Below are 14361 nucleotides of genomic sequence, written 5' to 3'. Positions count from 1 at the left end.
AAAATGATCTGATTTTTCTGTTCTGAGGTTTATCCTCTGCATGCAGGATGTAGACAATACAAAAGGAAAGTATCTGGAAAAAGTAGACAGTATTTGAAAATGTGAACAGTATTTTTTTAAATATATGATAGTGTTTTACTGTGTTTATCACCTTATCAAGAATATAAGAAATATGAATATGTTATATTTCAAACTTTGCATTACATTAAAAGCTTAATAAAGCATTCTGAGTTGCAGAAAGTTCAATTAATATACAAGAAAATAATGCAAGTGATGTACATGCATAGGATGGACTTTGTTCTCACAAATGTCAGTCCTTTACATGAAATTAACGATGAAAAATTACCAGCTGTCTCTGAATATTTGAAGGCATGTCATGTTGAAGAGGGAGCACATCCACTCTTGTTCTTCAGAAGGACACACAGAGGACCAGGGAGAAAGAGGAAGAAAGAGGAAGAGACATTTGGGTAGAGCAGGAAGAGACTCAGCATTAATCACATGTCTCACAAGAGGATAAGTCACCTTGGTAAGTACAGAGCCCCCAACCACTGGAAATGTTCATCCATGTTAAGAGTGGCAGTGTAAGTTTCCTATTGCTGTTCTAACAAATTACCACAAACTTACTGCCTTAAGACAACACAAATTCATTATCTTACAGTCCTTTAGGCCAGAAGCCTCACAGGGCTAAAATCAATGTTTTAGTAAGGCTGTGGTTTTCCTGGGAGAATTCATTTACTTGCCTTTTCCAGCTTCGAGAGGTCACCCATGTTCCTTGGTTTGTGGACCCTTCCTCTAACTTCAAAGCCAGCAGCATAGTATCTTCAAAGCTCTGATTCTGACACTCCCCTCCTTATGAGGACCCTTGTGATTACATTAGGCCCTACTGTATGATCCAGGATAGTCTTCTCAACATTTTTAATTTAATCACATCTGCAAAGTCCTTTTTGCCATGTAATGTATTGGATTCGTTGGTTTTTGGAGATAGAATGTGGACATCTTTAGGGTGCCATCATTCTGCCTATCACAGTGATATGTTAAGTATATATAGTGGGAAGCTAAACTAGATTGCTAAAGGCCTTTCAATGTTTAGATTTTATAAATTAGGCAAAGAAATCAAATACCTTTTAACAACTGCTGCAAAAGTTTTTTTGTATTAAAAAACTGACCATACAATATACCTGATTCTCTCCACTCCTGAGAGTATTACTATCTCTCTCTATGTCTACCCTAGATGACTGGATATTCTGAATAAAATTCATTGTTTAGGAGAAGTCCAAGCTCCTCTTCTGGACAGTGGCTACATCCTGATTGATAGAAGAAAGAACAAGTGCTAACAAAACCTTGTGGGAAAGTATGTGACTAATAAGTTCAGGCAATTGGAGATTGTTGGCAATTATGCAACAATAACCCTATGGATGCTTCACAATGTTGCTTTCTCGAGGGCTATAGTGGCTATTGGTCAGAGAATTATTGCCTATCTTTCAAAAAAAGAGAAAAAAGAAAGCACGTAAGTATCACTATTTTTCCTTCTAACTGCACACTCACTATACATTCCTAAACAGGAGAGGAATAATCAATCCCCTAACTTGTGATTTATTTCTCAGAAGCTATTAAATATGTGCCAGTGAAAAAGTATGGCCTAACTAGCCAATCTTCAGTCTCTTGTGGCCTTTTGAGAAAGATGTTCTGAAATGGTTACATGGAATTCAGCACTCTGCAATTTGGATTAATAAGCAGCAAAACATTATCCTTGAAGCAAGTAACCAAATGATCTTGGTAAATATTAAAGTGAGAAACATTGCCATGAGAATAATGTCCACTTAATCCATCAGTACAACAGCCTGCATTCTGAAAGACTCTGACTAACGGGAAGAAATTCCCTATGGAAAATTTTCCTCATGAAGCTACTACCACAAGGTCCAAAGGGAACATATCTATACCAATTAAATTTCTATTGAAATCTATTTGCTTCCCATTGAAATCATTAAATTAATTAAGAGAAGGAAAACTACCCCAACTGGAGTCTTGTAAGACTTGTTGAAAGTTTTTCCCCACTGCAACATCAGATGTGTGTGCGTACATATCGATGCATACAGTCTGAATAATAATAATAATAACAGCAGACATACCCCAAAGATTTCACATCCCATGGTTAGACAGAGATTAATAAACAAATGCAGTTGAGTAGAATCAAGGCAAGCAATGGATGGGACAGCAGCCTGTATAAGAGAAGCACTTGTCCCGTGACAGGGAACTCGGTATAGAGTCACATGAGGACTGAACTCCTTAGTTAAGACGGTACAAATACAGAAGATATGGCCCAACAAACGAAGGAGAAAAGAGGATTTTTGGCAGAGGGAACAGCATGTGCAGTGGCATAAAGGTCTGTAAATACACATCGTAGTCAATAACTCTGAGAATTTAGTATAACTAGAGTATACAATCAAGTGAAAGAATGAATTAAGTGAAAACTGAAGATATAGGTGCGAGCTGGATCAGGAAGAGTCTTAAATATCGCCCAAGAGTTTTAAACATTTTTAGATAATGTGAATTTAATTAATATGGCCAACTCATGTCTCTTCACTTCACATTCAGATGAAGCAAATCAACAGGAAAGGTCTGACTTAAGTGGAGCCTCCATATTCTCCATCATTCTAAAAAGAGGTCGCATGGTCCTTTTCTGTTTAAAATATGGCATTTATTTCATTCACAAAAAGGAAATGCTTATAGCCTACACTTGCCAAGAAAGATGTTAGGGAATATAATTATTCATAGGAAAAGGGAGATGTGGACAAGACATATGTGAGTGGAGGGGAGGAGGAACTGACTGTATTTGCCTGGTGCTGAGGGGGTACGTAGGACAAGGGAACTGCTGAGTAACAGCTGTGGGAAGAAGGGCTGGTTCCTACCATTTGCAGGGGCTAGTGCCTCTAGAGTTAGAATTAAATGCCAACATTTATGTGTGAACCAAAAAGGATATTGAAAAAATTGATAATCAGCCAAATGAAAGGAATAAGGATTGATGGCAAGAAGAATAATGGAGAGACTTTTAGAGAAAACAAACTGGCAGTATCCATTTCAAAATAAACTATATTCTGCCTCTTAAACCCACACAAAAGTGAAATAAAATTTGCCAAAAAGAATTTGGCAATTGTCACAGTAAAACTTCGGCAGCCCTAATTATACTTGCTAGAAATGAACAAAATGAATTCTCTCCATGAATCATTCTCAGACTTGTCCAGTACAAAATCCCAAGTGGCATCCCTATATTTGGACATTCTATATTTTATTGCTTATTTATAGCCTGACTTGCCTTCCCAACAGACCCAAGTCATCTGAAAGGAACTTTATACATTAAAGCAAGAAACTATAAATTTTAAAAGAATGAGAGCCATGGGAAATAAAATTAAAATAAGAGCCAGAATGGGAATAGATGACTGGAAATGGGGGTATCATGTCGCTTTGAAGGGCAACATCAATCCCTGTCACTTTGCTAAGCCACAGATGTGCCTCCAGGCTTCCCACTGGCCAAAGAAGAAAACAAAGTTCTCTTTTTCTGTAAAGAAAAAAAATAATTATCTGTCCTTCAGAAGCATATTTTAGATATTAGATATCAGTTTTGAATAAAAGAAGAATTTAGTTCAATACGTGTGTTCAGGGTTCTATCTGGAGAAATTAAGATCATTAGTAAATATTTTAAAAAGCCAATCAAAACTCTTTTCCATTTTAAATACTGTATAATATTCTCTTGCATTTTTGCCTTCAATTAGCTAAGAACGTCTTAGTTACAACTGAGAATGTTATCCAAGGTAAGAAGTAATTTATCTTTCCAGAATTTTTTCAAATTCAGTAAGTACTTCCAATGCAAGAGAGATTTTATAACTTGGGAACTGGTAGATCCCTATTATTAGCATAACTATACTTTTTCATGAAAACACATCAAATATTTAATTTCTCTCTCCAGACCTTATCTACTAAACAAACCTGACTTGCAAAAATCGATATACAAAAGGCTGTCACCTGTCATTTTATAAGGGTTGCCTGAATGTTCATGAAAAACTGTATTTGTTACAACCAAGAGACAATTTCAAACAAAGTAACATTTTTATTTCAATTTTTATTCAAATTATCTTCCACAAAATATGTACATATATACTAAAGAATTTTCATGACAATGTGTACTTTGAACCACACTGAAATGCACTTAGTAAAGTTATTGGAAATATGTATATTATTCTTCTTGATCCTCATTCTCAATATAGCCTTAAACCTACTGACATTTCAAGCTCTGTTAATACTCAACACATGAAAAAATGTATATCTTAGTGCTATATGTTATACAGCAAAGATTTCACAGTTACTACTAATACTAAGTTTTTTAAAACTACAAATAGTTAAGTTCTATGTTAAATACCGTGCCTGTTTAGCCTACACATGATGCCAACATGTTTTATTTTTATTTTATTTCCAAATATGGAGGAGAAACCTAAAATAGAGAGTTTATCTTAATTGTATATCTAACAGAAACAAATCAAGATATCTGATTCATCAAATTTTAATTTTGAAATAAGTGTAGTGTAATCTAATAAAAGTCACATATTATAGTGCTCAAATACTCATTTTGATCTTCTTATCATGGAAACTTTCTGAAATCAAATAAACACGCATTTGTTTAAGTCCTAAGAAGTTGACACTTTCCAGGCAGCATAGGTGCTAACTACAAGTTTCTGAAATCAGCTAGTTGGGAGATAGAAGAAAGAGCTGAAAAGGCAATGAGAAGAAAGGAGTTTGTTTAATACAATATTTGACATGAAAAAGAAAACATGTATCATAAGAATGGTAACTAAATCTTCTTTATTGAAAACATCTGAAAGTTTCAGTATGAAATGCAGTATTATGTATTCATGAATTCAAGAAGAGGAGGCAGGTGACTTCTCTACAGGAGGGCATGTCTTCATAATTATATTTGGCACATGAAAAGTGCATGAGTTTGAGAGCATTTCTGAATGTGTTTAACATGTACTTACTACACATAATGAAAATACACACTATTGAATATTATAGGCATTAGAAGAAAAAACAAGAATGTAACTGCTCTCATTTCCTCATCTGAGTAGTTGTCTGGATGGATGCACCTTCAAGGTAATTTATCTTTTCCAGAACTTCTTTCATTTACAGACATACATTTGTAATTTCAAAAAGAGTTTTATAGGATTTTTGATCCATTTAAATGCTTATTTATTTATATGCTTCTTTCTGTTAGGCAATTCAATCAAATATATAACTTAAGATAAGGTTACTAAACATAAGAGAAAAATCCAAGGACAGTGATCTTTTGCTCAGAGGACAATCCCAAGAATTTTCTTTATATCCAATGCTTTAGGGGAAGGTAATAGCCATTCTCAGAAACAGATATTCCTAGGTGTCTAACTATAGTGCTCCCAGGAATAAGCACTTCTTAAGAAATATCACCTTATCTAAACTTCAAAAGAGTGATAATAAGCAAAGCATTTACCACAGGTAAAATATACAACTATGATTATTATTAACATTTAATCAATAGATATTCTGAATGATAGTCTTACTATTAACTGCACACAGATTAAGTAAACTATAAGAAACCAACTCAAATGAATCTAAATTTGAAATATATATTACATAAAATAATTAAGAACCAATTCAAATATATTTTTGACATTACATAGAGGATATTACTTGTTTTACTGAATTCAAATATGATGATAGAACTTCGAAGTTCATAAAAATTAATTTATTTACAGACTGTTTTCCTAATGAGTAATTATTGTTAATAAAATTTAATGCTTAACATGTTTGAGGTAAAAGACTCTATAATATATGGATAACTAATGCTTGAGCATAAGAACGTGTGTGTGTGTGTGTGTGTGTGTGTGTGTGTGTGTGTGTGTGTATAAGAAGTTCATGGAAAATGGAATTGAAAGAAAACACTAACCTTTCTGTGAACTTTTAAAAGTACCTTCATGTGTGTGTATGTGTGTGTTTCTCATACTGATTTTTAAAGTCATCATCCAGTTATTTTAGAGCTGAGAAAAGGTAGGGGATAAATATCTTAAAATGTGGTAGGTTGCACATTTATTTTCTAAAAATAGAGACTTTTATCATTAAGCACTATGCAATATTCTCTTATTTTTCTTTTCTTTTCTTTTATTTAATCTATCCCTGGATTTAAAATAACATACACTATGTCAAATCAATTACTCACATTCTAATTAGGATGAAAAAGCAGTATGCTATCTTTTCATACACAGTCTCTAAAACCAAGAGAGATGCGATAGATAAGACATTTCCATGTTTTTGCTTTGAAGATAGAAGCTGAATTTCACTCTAGGATTTCCAGTTTACTGATCTGTGAAAACTGTTCGGGGGTAAAATATTTTATTTATTTCTCAAGTATCCCATTAAGTATTTATTACAAGAACTCCATATAATCATTTAATATGTTTTCTAAATAAAATCCTTCGAAACTAAAATACATATAAATATAATCATTTTCTTTTTTACTTTTGGTTTAGTATCACATGTTCATATTTTATGGGCATGTGATTTGAACATAACAAATATCTACTACTACTTTAAACACACAACTGAAGAATTGTATCTATAAGACAGTGAAATGTTAAATCTATATTACTCAGGTTTATTTATATCAGAACTACAAAAGAAAAAAACTCTTATGATGTCAAAAAGGAACTGTGACTTTTCTTTCCATAAACAAGCTGCAAAATAGTCTCATCCAATAATTGTATTTTATTGAATATTAAGACCATGCACTACTTTTGAACAGCTCTATTAAAACAGAAAAGTGTGGAATAAAATAGAAATGAAGAACACTTGGATTTAAAGAGTAAGAACCAAAGTTAAACTATTGGAGAACTTAGTGAAAGTCAGTTGAATCAACTAAAGGTATTCCAACTTATAGTCCGAGATAAACTGAGTCTCAGTGAGTGGAAATAATTAAAGTCATTGATGTATAGGTCAATTGCTGATCATTTTGGACACTAAATTTGAAAAAGGTATTGTCAGAGTAGCTATGTGTTTAAAAAAAATAGATGACTGTGTTTTATGGATCTATGAGTTTAATATTTATACTGAGAAGAAAAAAATCAATAAATTTATGTCAACCTAAAATTAATTAGGGTGTGTGTATTCCTGAATATTTTTTTAAATGATTTATAACCACGATTTTTAGTTTCATGCTTCACAACTCATTAATAAAGAAGGCAAACTCATGCTTATCTAGACCAGAAAGCTTTTCAAATGCACACGGGTCTAGGGTCCAGAAGGAAGTAAACTATTCTAGCTCGGGGAGAAAGTCTAAGTGTTACGCCATGGGAAGAGAATCTCAACTTGCTGAGAGACTCATCTCACAACCTGCCAATGACAGAAAAATGAGTGAATATCAATTGTTTACACCTTACCTAGCTAATGTGAGAAACTACTCAAACCCTGAAAAGGCCATGCAAATTCCATAGCAAAATGTACAAGAAAACAAACTAAATCAAAAGGGGTTTAGGAAATACATGTACAGGCTAATTTAGATATTTTTTAATGATGTATATATAATTGAAGTACACTAGAATCTGTAAATATGGAAAGAACCATCCAGTGAGTCCAAGTGTAGAGCTTAGATAACAAAGTAAATGAATTAGTACTTTAGTGAAAACCAACCCAGTAGTGAATGAAAATCCTCTGGGCATGGAGCACCCAGTGAGCCCTGGTCAGCCAGCACAGCCATGTGGATATGGGTGTCTTCTCACATCCACAACCATACATCCAGTCTCTATGGTCAATAGGGCCCCTGGCAGATGAATGACCAGACTGGGGGAGAAAGGACCATTTTGGACCATGTGACAGAAATTTCCTCCACAAACCCGAGAGATTTTAGAAGATTAGCAGCATATTCCGACCAACTTATATAGAACTAAACAGTGTAGACATTATGAAGTAAGTCCCCCTTTATCCTGAGAATGATTAACGCATATATATTACAACACACTATCGAATTCACATTTCTGTAACCCAAGCGGGGGTTAAGAAGACAGCTACAAAGATTATCAAAGTGTTGGAAAATAACACCTGTGAGAAAGGTGAAACATTCTAGTTTTTCAAGACCAAATGAGTTTTAAAAAGAGTTTGAAGGATTTAAGTTTGCTCTAAGGAAGATTCTCCTGACATTGTGGGTTGTTAAACATTAAAGTGGTCTGTTGAGACTGTGGAAACTCCAACCTAAAAATCTTTAAAAATAGGAAAGATTCAGACCTGCTGCTCAGAAAGATTGAATCTGGGCTTTATTCAGCTAAAACTCTCCACATCCCTTGTAATCCTGTGTGTTTAATTTTAAGTGCTAACATAAATGGTATCTTCCATGTAACACTTCTGATTCAGTTCCATATAGCTGTGAGGTTGCAACAACCCACTTTTCATAGGACGTAAAAGCATTCAAGGGAGTAGTTTGTCATAGGGAATCCTAGTGATATCTCTGGATATTTGTTCTTCCTGATTTTAGATTTCTCATGCAAATCACATATAGTGCTTAATCAAAGATTTTTATAATACACTGCAGTTTTGTATAATACATGCTAATGAAACATTAAACTGTGATATAAAGAGCCAAACATAAAAAAATTAGGCAATTTAAGCTTTTCTTCTTTATATTATACAGACAAATAGTGTTTTTTACATTAAACCAGAAAAGTTGTTCTTTAAGTTTGGATACTTAGTCACTTACTAGTAGTCTAAACCTATATACACACACACACACACACACACACATACACACACATATGTATATTCACACACACATATACATTTTCTTGAAACATATATGAATCCTCAAAACCTTAACTTAATAGTATGTACCAAGGAATGAACTAGTAATATATTTAAGTAAATTTAAAATTTGTCATAGATTTTGGCCAAAATTATTTTGTATAAAGTACTTGAATAAATCAAATAGTAACTAAATTGAATACTTTCCCTAGTTAAATAGCAATCATTCAAATTGTATGTTAATATATTTGTATATATTACAACAAACTGTCAAATCCAGCTTTCCTCAAAGAACTCTTGCTTCCCTTAAAGAACCTACGTAGTTAAGCATTAGATTTAATCAAGTGTTTACATCCAAAACCTTTCCTTTTGCCAATGCCCTAAGGCAAACTCTTTAAAGAGTTTATTTTCTTATAAAGTAACAGCAGCATTATTAAACTAATCTCAACTGATGACTTCACAAAAGCACATTATAAAGTGCCACTCAAACTTTCTACGCTGCCCCAAATCAGCAGATTCATAAGTTGACATAGCACAGAGGAGCTACCTTCACAGCCTCACACAGGTAACTGCATTCAGTAAATATTTACATCCATAGCAGTATAGATCTTAATGACTGTGGAAAATACACATGTAAACACACACCCCTCTCTGTGTAATAGCCTGTCATTAAGTTGTAGAAACAGACACAATATACCTATGGGTAAGCTTTGTGTCTTAGTTGTCCACCACCCACTCACTGTATCAGCAGAGTATCTCTTTGTTTATGTTGATTTTGAACGTGTGTATGTGTGCGCGCACATTACCGGAGACGGAGATCCGTTCTTGCAGAGGGGCCCTCTGAAGACTCCTTTAATGCCCCTGTAGTGCCCATTGCTGAGATGTCTCGAACTGATAACCAGGTAACAAGCCATGTTGGTCCGGGCAGCAGGTGCAGAGTCTCAACTCCTCAGCAGGCGACCAGCCGTGGAAATGCGGGTTGGTTCCTCAGCAGCAACAGTGACTGCCACCTCCCGAGCAGCAGCAGCCAGCAGTAAGCAAGGGGACGCGGCGGCCGTGCGTCCTGGCTCCTCGCCGGGCGCGGGGCTCCTGCTGCCGACAGCGGCTCTCTGACGAGGGCGGCGGCGGCTGCAGCCACAGAGCACTTAGGGAACCCGGCGAGACAGTGCACATGCTGTTCTGACGAGGTGGCTGCTCAAGCGCGGGCCGGCGATGTATTTTTTTAAGGACAACTTCCCGGGTCCGCCAGGGAATCAGGAGTTCCCCGCCCCTATCCTCCCGCCTCCCGCCTTCGCACCTAGTGCGCGCCCAGGGGGTGCTCAGGCGCGTGTCCCCATCCTCTGGCCGGGGGCGTCCCCGGGCTGGGCTGTGGGCTGCAACAGCCGCAGCAGCAGCCTGTGCCGGGAGAGTGGCGGGGAGTCCTTGGCAGCGGCGCTGCCCCCGCTGCAGTGGCGGAGAGAGGGCGGTGGAGGCGACGGGAGGGCTGGAGTGAGGACAGGGAGTTGGGGACGAGGCCACTTATGCGCGGGGACAGTTAGCGCCGCCGCTCGGAGCCGCGAGCTCCAGGCCGACCAGGAGGCTGCGGGTGCGCCGGGCGGCGAGCCGAGGAGGTGACAAGTGCCGCGGCGGCCGCGGGAGGCTCGCGGGGCTGCGGGACCCGCCGCTCCAGCCTCTTGGCGTCAGCCGCCCTAGCCCGCCGGTCCCCGTCCCCTGTCTCTGAGCCAACTTTCCACTGTGTTTGGGGCCGGGCACCTGAGCGGAGTGGAGAGGGCCGCGGTGGAGGAGACGGACAGAGGGGAGCGCTGTCTCTCCTCTGTCGCTGCCCGCCGGCCTCCAGCCTCTCCTCGGCGCCCCGGCTGACCGCGGCGGCGTCTGCAAAAGCAACAGCTCCCCAGCCGGCTGTAAGCAGGAGCTGCGCCGCCCCGAATAGGGCAGACACATCACATGCGCTGTGGTCCCTAATGCGCGCAGGAGGAAGTTTTGGATCGTAAACTTACATAAGGTATAGAAAGGAACCATGCATACGTATACGGGCCTATATATGCATATAACTACAGTCAGAAAGATTCACTCGCATGCCTTTCTGTATCCTTAAAGAGACAGAAATTTGGGGTCTAAGACATTTCACAGGCCCTCGCAATCGCCCCTCAGAAATGGTTTACTGTAAATCAAGCCACCAGGGAGAGAGATGCACGGAGAGTAAAAGACGTGTGCAGAAATGTGCTCTGAAAAGAGGGGAAAGCCCTCTGGTCAGGAAACAGGATGCCCTCTCCTCCAGCCTGCGGCTGCCTTGTGAGGGTCTGCAGTCCTTCCCCGGCCCGCCTTGCCGCGTCTGTGCCGGGAGAACGTAAAGGTTCGCCTCCTTTTTTCTCTTCTGCTTCAGCGCTGGAATTAATTGAACAGTTATCGCTAAAGCTTCCAGCCTCTCTTCTCCTCTCCTGTCTCCCACAATGCCCCATTCGCATCCTGGTTGACATTGAGGACCTCTCACAAATGACAAAAACAGGTAAAAGGTAATTTTTCCTACTCAGGCAACTCGTAAAACTCTTAAGCAAAAATTCTAATTATAACTTTTATAACTACCCAATAAGAGCTTGACTTTTCGTTTACATTATTACAATGGCTTAATATCCTAATATTTTAAGCAACACGTAAATACATGTCTCATTTTGAATGTTTTAGAGAGTCTTTTAAAAGTGTTTGAAAAGCTTTAGCGTGTATAAGGTAAAAACAGCAATTCCTTGCAAACCTTAGAAGTGAAAATTACTGACACTGAGATAGTGCAATGTCAACCTCGTAGAAATTGCTTGATTATTTTTTAACTATCTTGCTAGTACGAAATTTTTTAATAAAGATAAATTTATAAGAGAGTAACAATAGATTCAACATATCCATCTTTCTATTGATGTGTTTAACATCACATTAATGGTGGGTTAACAAAATACTGTTTACTCCACTTACAGCTGTAAAAGCTTTCGTGAAGCTGAGAGCAAGTAATATTACTCATTATAGACATTATATGTAAATATTCTGTGCAAAGAAAACAATGTATTTGCAAATAGTGAAACTGCAATACTAGATGAAAGCTTTACCAAAAAATGAATAAAGTGGAAATTTATAAGGAGATAATGTGGCTTAGTCTATAACTACCATTTTACTCTTGATAAATGTAGGTAGTAAACAGCAGTGACGACCAAAGTGTAAGCTCCCTAGAATGGATTAGAAAGAGAAATGATGTCATGGTCTGTGGATAACATTCCCAGGATACTATGCCTTCTTCATTAAGCAAATATGCTTCCTAATAATGATTACTTTTAAGAATAAGACTTATTTTTCTAAAAGGAAAGGAGTGACTTGAATTATCAATAAATATAAAATTCAAATATACCATCCTATCCATCCTATTGTATTATATTTTATTCAAAGTATTAGGTAGCTATCCTGCCATTCTTTTTTTTTTAATTGGTTATGAATATTCATGAGATACAAAGCTGATTGTCACCCCTCATGCCCATGATGTGAGGGCCAAATTCATACTGGGTGCACACCCATTGCCACAAATTGCATTTGTACCCCATGTCCCCCACCCAATTATCCCCCACCTTCCTCCTCTTCCTCTTCCCCCCAACCCCCACTCCACTTTGTAGCCCAAGGAAAGTTCTCTCCCTCTGCGAGTCCAATGCACACTGTGGTCTTTCCTTCCTTCTTTCTGTCTTAGCTCCCACATATGAGTGAGTACATCATTCTTGTTCATGAGACCATTACTCTGTGTACGTTTGTTTTTCCTAGAAGAAACAAAATAATCCCTTTTTGTAGTAATGTTTTAAAGACTACAGTAATTTTGCTAAATTTCTTAACAATTGTTAAATTTTTGAGGTCTTTCTTCCTTAGAAATAGATGATACAGATCTTATTAATTTTCCATACTTTAAATTACAGTTGTTCTTTGCTTTCTAATTTTTTGTCATTAATCTTAAAATAATCAGGCAAAAACTGGTACGTTTGTTCACTTGGGCAATTTTTTATAGTTTTAAAAACAAACAAACAAAAAACTCCAGAAAAAAAGAAAACTTCCTTGCCAGATTGTGATTGACATCCACCAGTGTGGTGTCATCATTGCTGGCCTACGTTTTAGATGTGGTTTGCCAACTCAAAGTAACAAGAAGATGTGTATATTTATTTGCATAGTTGCTATAGATACCAAGTTGCTCAGTTGTATTAACTTCTCTCTTTACTGAAGGCGATAATTTCTTTCCAACACCAGTAATTAAAAATTTACAGGGAAAGTAAAAGGAAAGTAAAACATTTTTAAATGTGCTTATGCTAAGTTAATTTGAGACACAGGTCAAATTTCATTATAACAAACATTATTAAAAGCACATATCTTGCAATTTTACAAGGCCCATTTATTTAAAGTAATGTTTGATACAATGAGTTTTCATTCCATGGAAGGGAATGTGAATGGCAAAGGGCATGAACTTCTTTCTGTAACTAAATTAACATTTCCATGTATTTCCAAATTCATGGCTGTGCCATAGGTGATTGACATAGTGAGAAGCACTCTCCAGCACCACCTTTATCAACACATCTCAGATATATCCCATATCTCCACATCCACTGCCCCCACTTTAGTCCAAACCATATTATCTCTTGCGTGAATCATTGCAATATCCTCCTAACCCAGTCTCCCTGCTTCCAGTGTTGCTTACATATTATTATCACCTTGCATTAGTATGATACATTTGTTACAATTGATGAGCCAATATTGATATAATGTTATTAACTAAAGTTCACAGTTTACATTAGGGTTTACTCTTCGTGTTGTACATTCTACAGGTTGACAAATGTATAAGGACATTTATCCACCACTACATTATCATATGGAATAGTTTCACTTCTCTAACATTCCCCTGTGCTCCACCTATTCAACCCTCCATTACTCTGACTGAATCCCTGGGAACCACTTATCTTTTTACTCTCCCTAGTTTTGCCTTTTTAAGAATGCCATATAGTTGAAATCATATAGTATGTAACCTTTTTAGATTGGCTTTTTTCATTCAGCAATATGCATTTAAGTTTCTTACATGACTTTTAGTGGCTTGATATCTCATTTATTTTCATTGCTGAATAATATTCCACTGTGTTATGAGTTGAATTGTGTCTCCTCTCCCCCACCCCACAAAGTGTTGAAGTCCTAATCACCTGTGAATGTTACCTTATTTCAAAACAGGTATTTGCAGATGATCAAGTTAAGATGACATCATTAGGGGTGACACTAATCCAATATGATTGTGTCCTTATAAAAAAGAGGGCGTTTGGAAGCAGAGACAGAGGCAGAGGGAGAATGCCACGGAAAGACTGGAATTATTATGCCATAAGCCAATGAATACCAAAGACTGCCAGCAAACCACCTGAAGAAAGGAAAGAGACACAGAATAGATTCTCCCTCAAGGCTCTCAGAAGGAACCAACCTTGCCAATCCTTGATTTCAGAATTCTAGCCTCCAGAACTGTATGACAATTAATTTTTGTTGTTTAGTCACCCTGTTTGTGAT

The 14361-nt window shown here is 37.2% G+C and overlaps 1 protein-coding gene across 1 annotated transcript in view; it reads right to left on the bottom strand.

The window, feature by feature from the left end:
• Positions 1-9722, bottom strand: part of ZNF804B (zinc finger protein 804B) — a 553895-nt gene extending 544173 nt beyond the window's left edge. The window contains exon 1 of the mRNA XM_063098735.1: positions 9615-9722. Coding sequence (XP_062954805.1) covers positions 9615-9722 — 108 coding nt within the window. The remainder of the gene's footprint in view (positions 1-9614) is intronic.
• Positions 9723-14361: the final 4639 nt, after the last annotated feature.

The sequence above is a fragment of the Cynocephalus volans genome, chromosome 6 (assembly GCF_027409185.1).
Source record: "Cynocephalus volans isolate mCynVol1 chromosome 6, mCynVol1.pri, whole genome shotgun sequence".
NCBI classification, from domain to species: Eukaryota; Metazoa; Chordata; class Mammalia; order Dermoptera; family Cynocephalidae; genus Cynocephalus; species Cynocephalus volans.
This window is presented reverse-complemented; position numbering and strand designations above follow the sequence as displayed.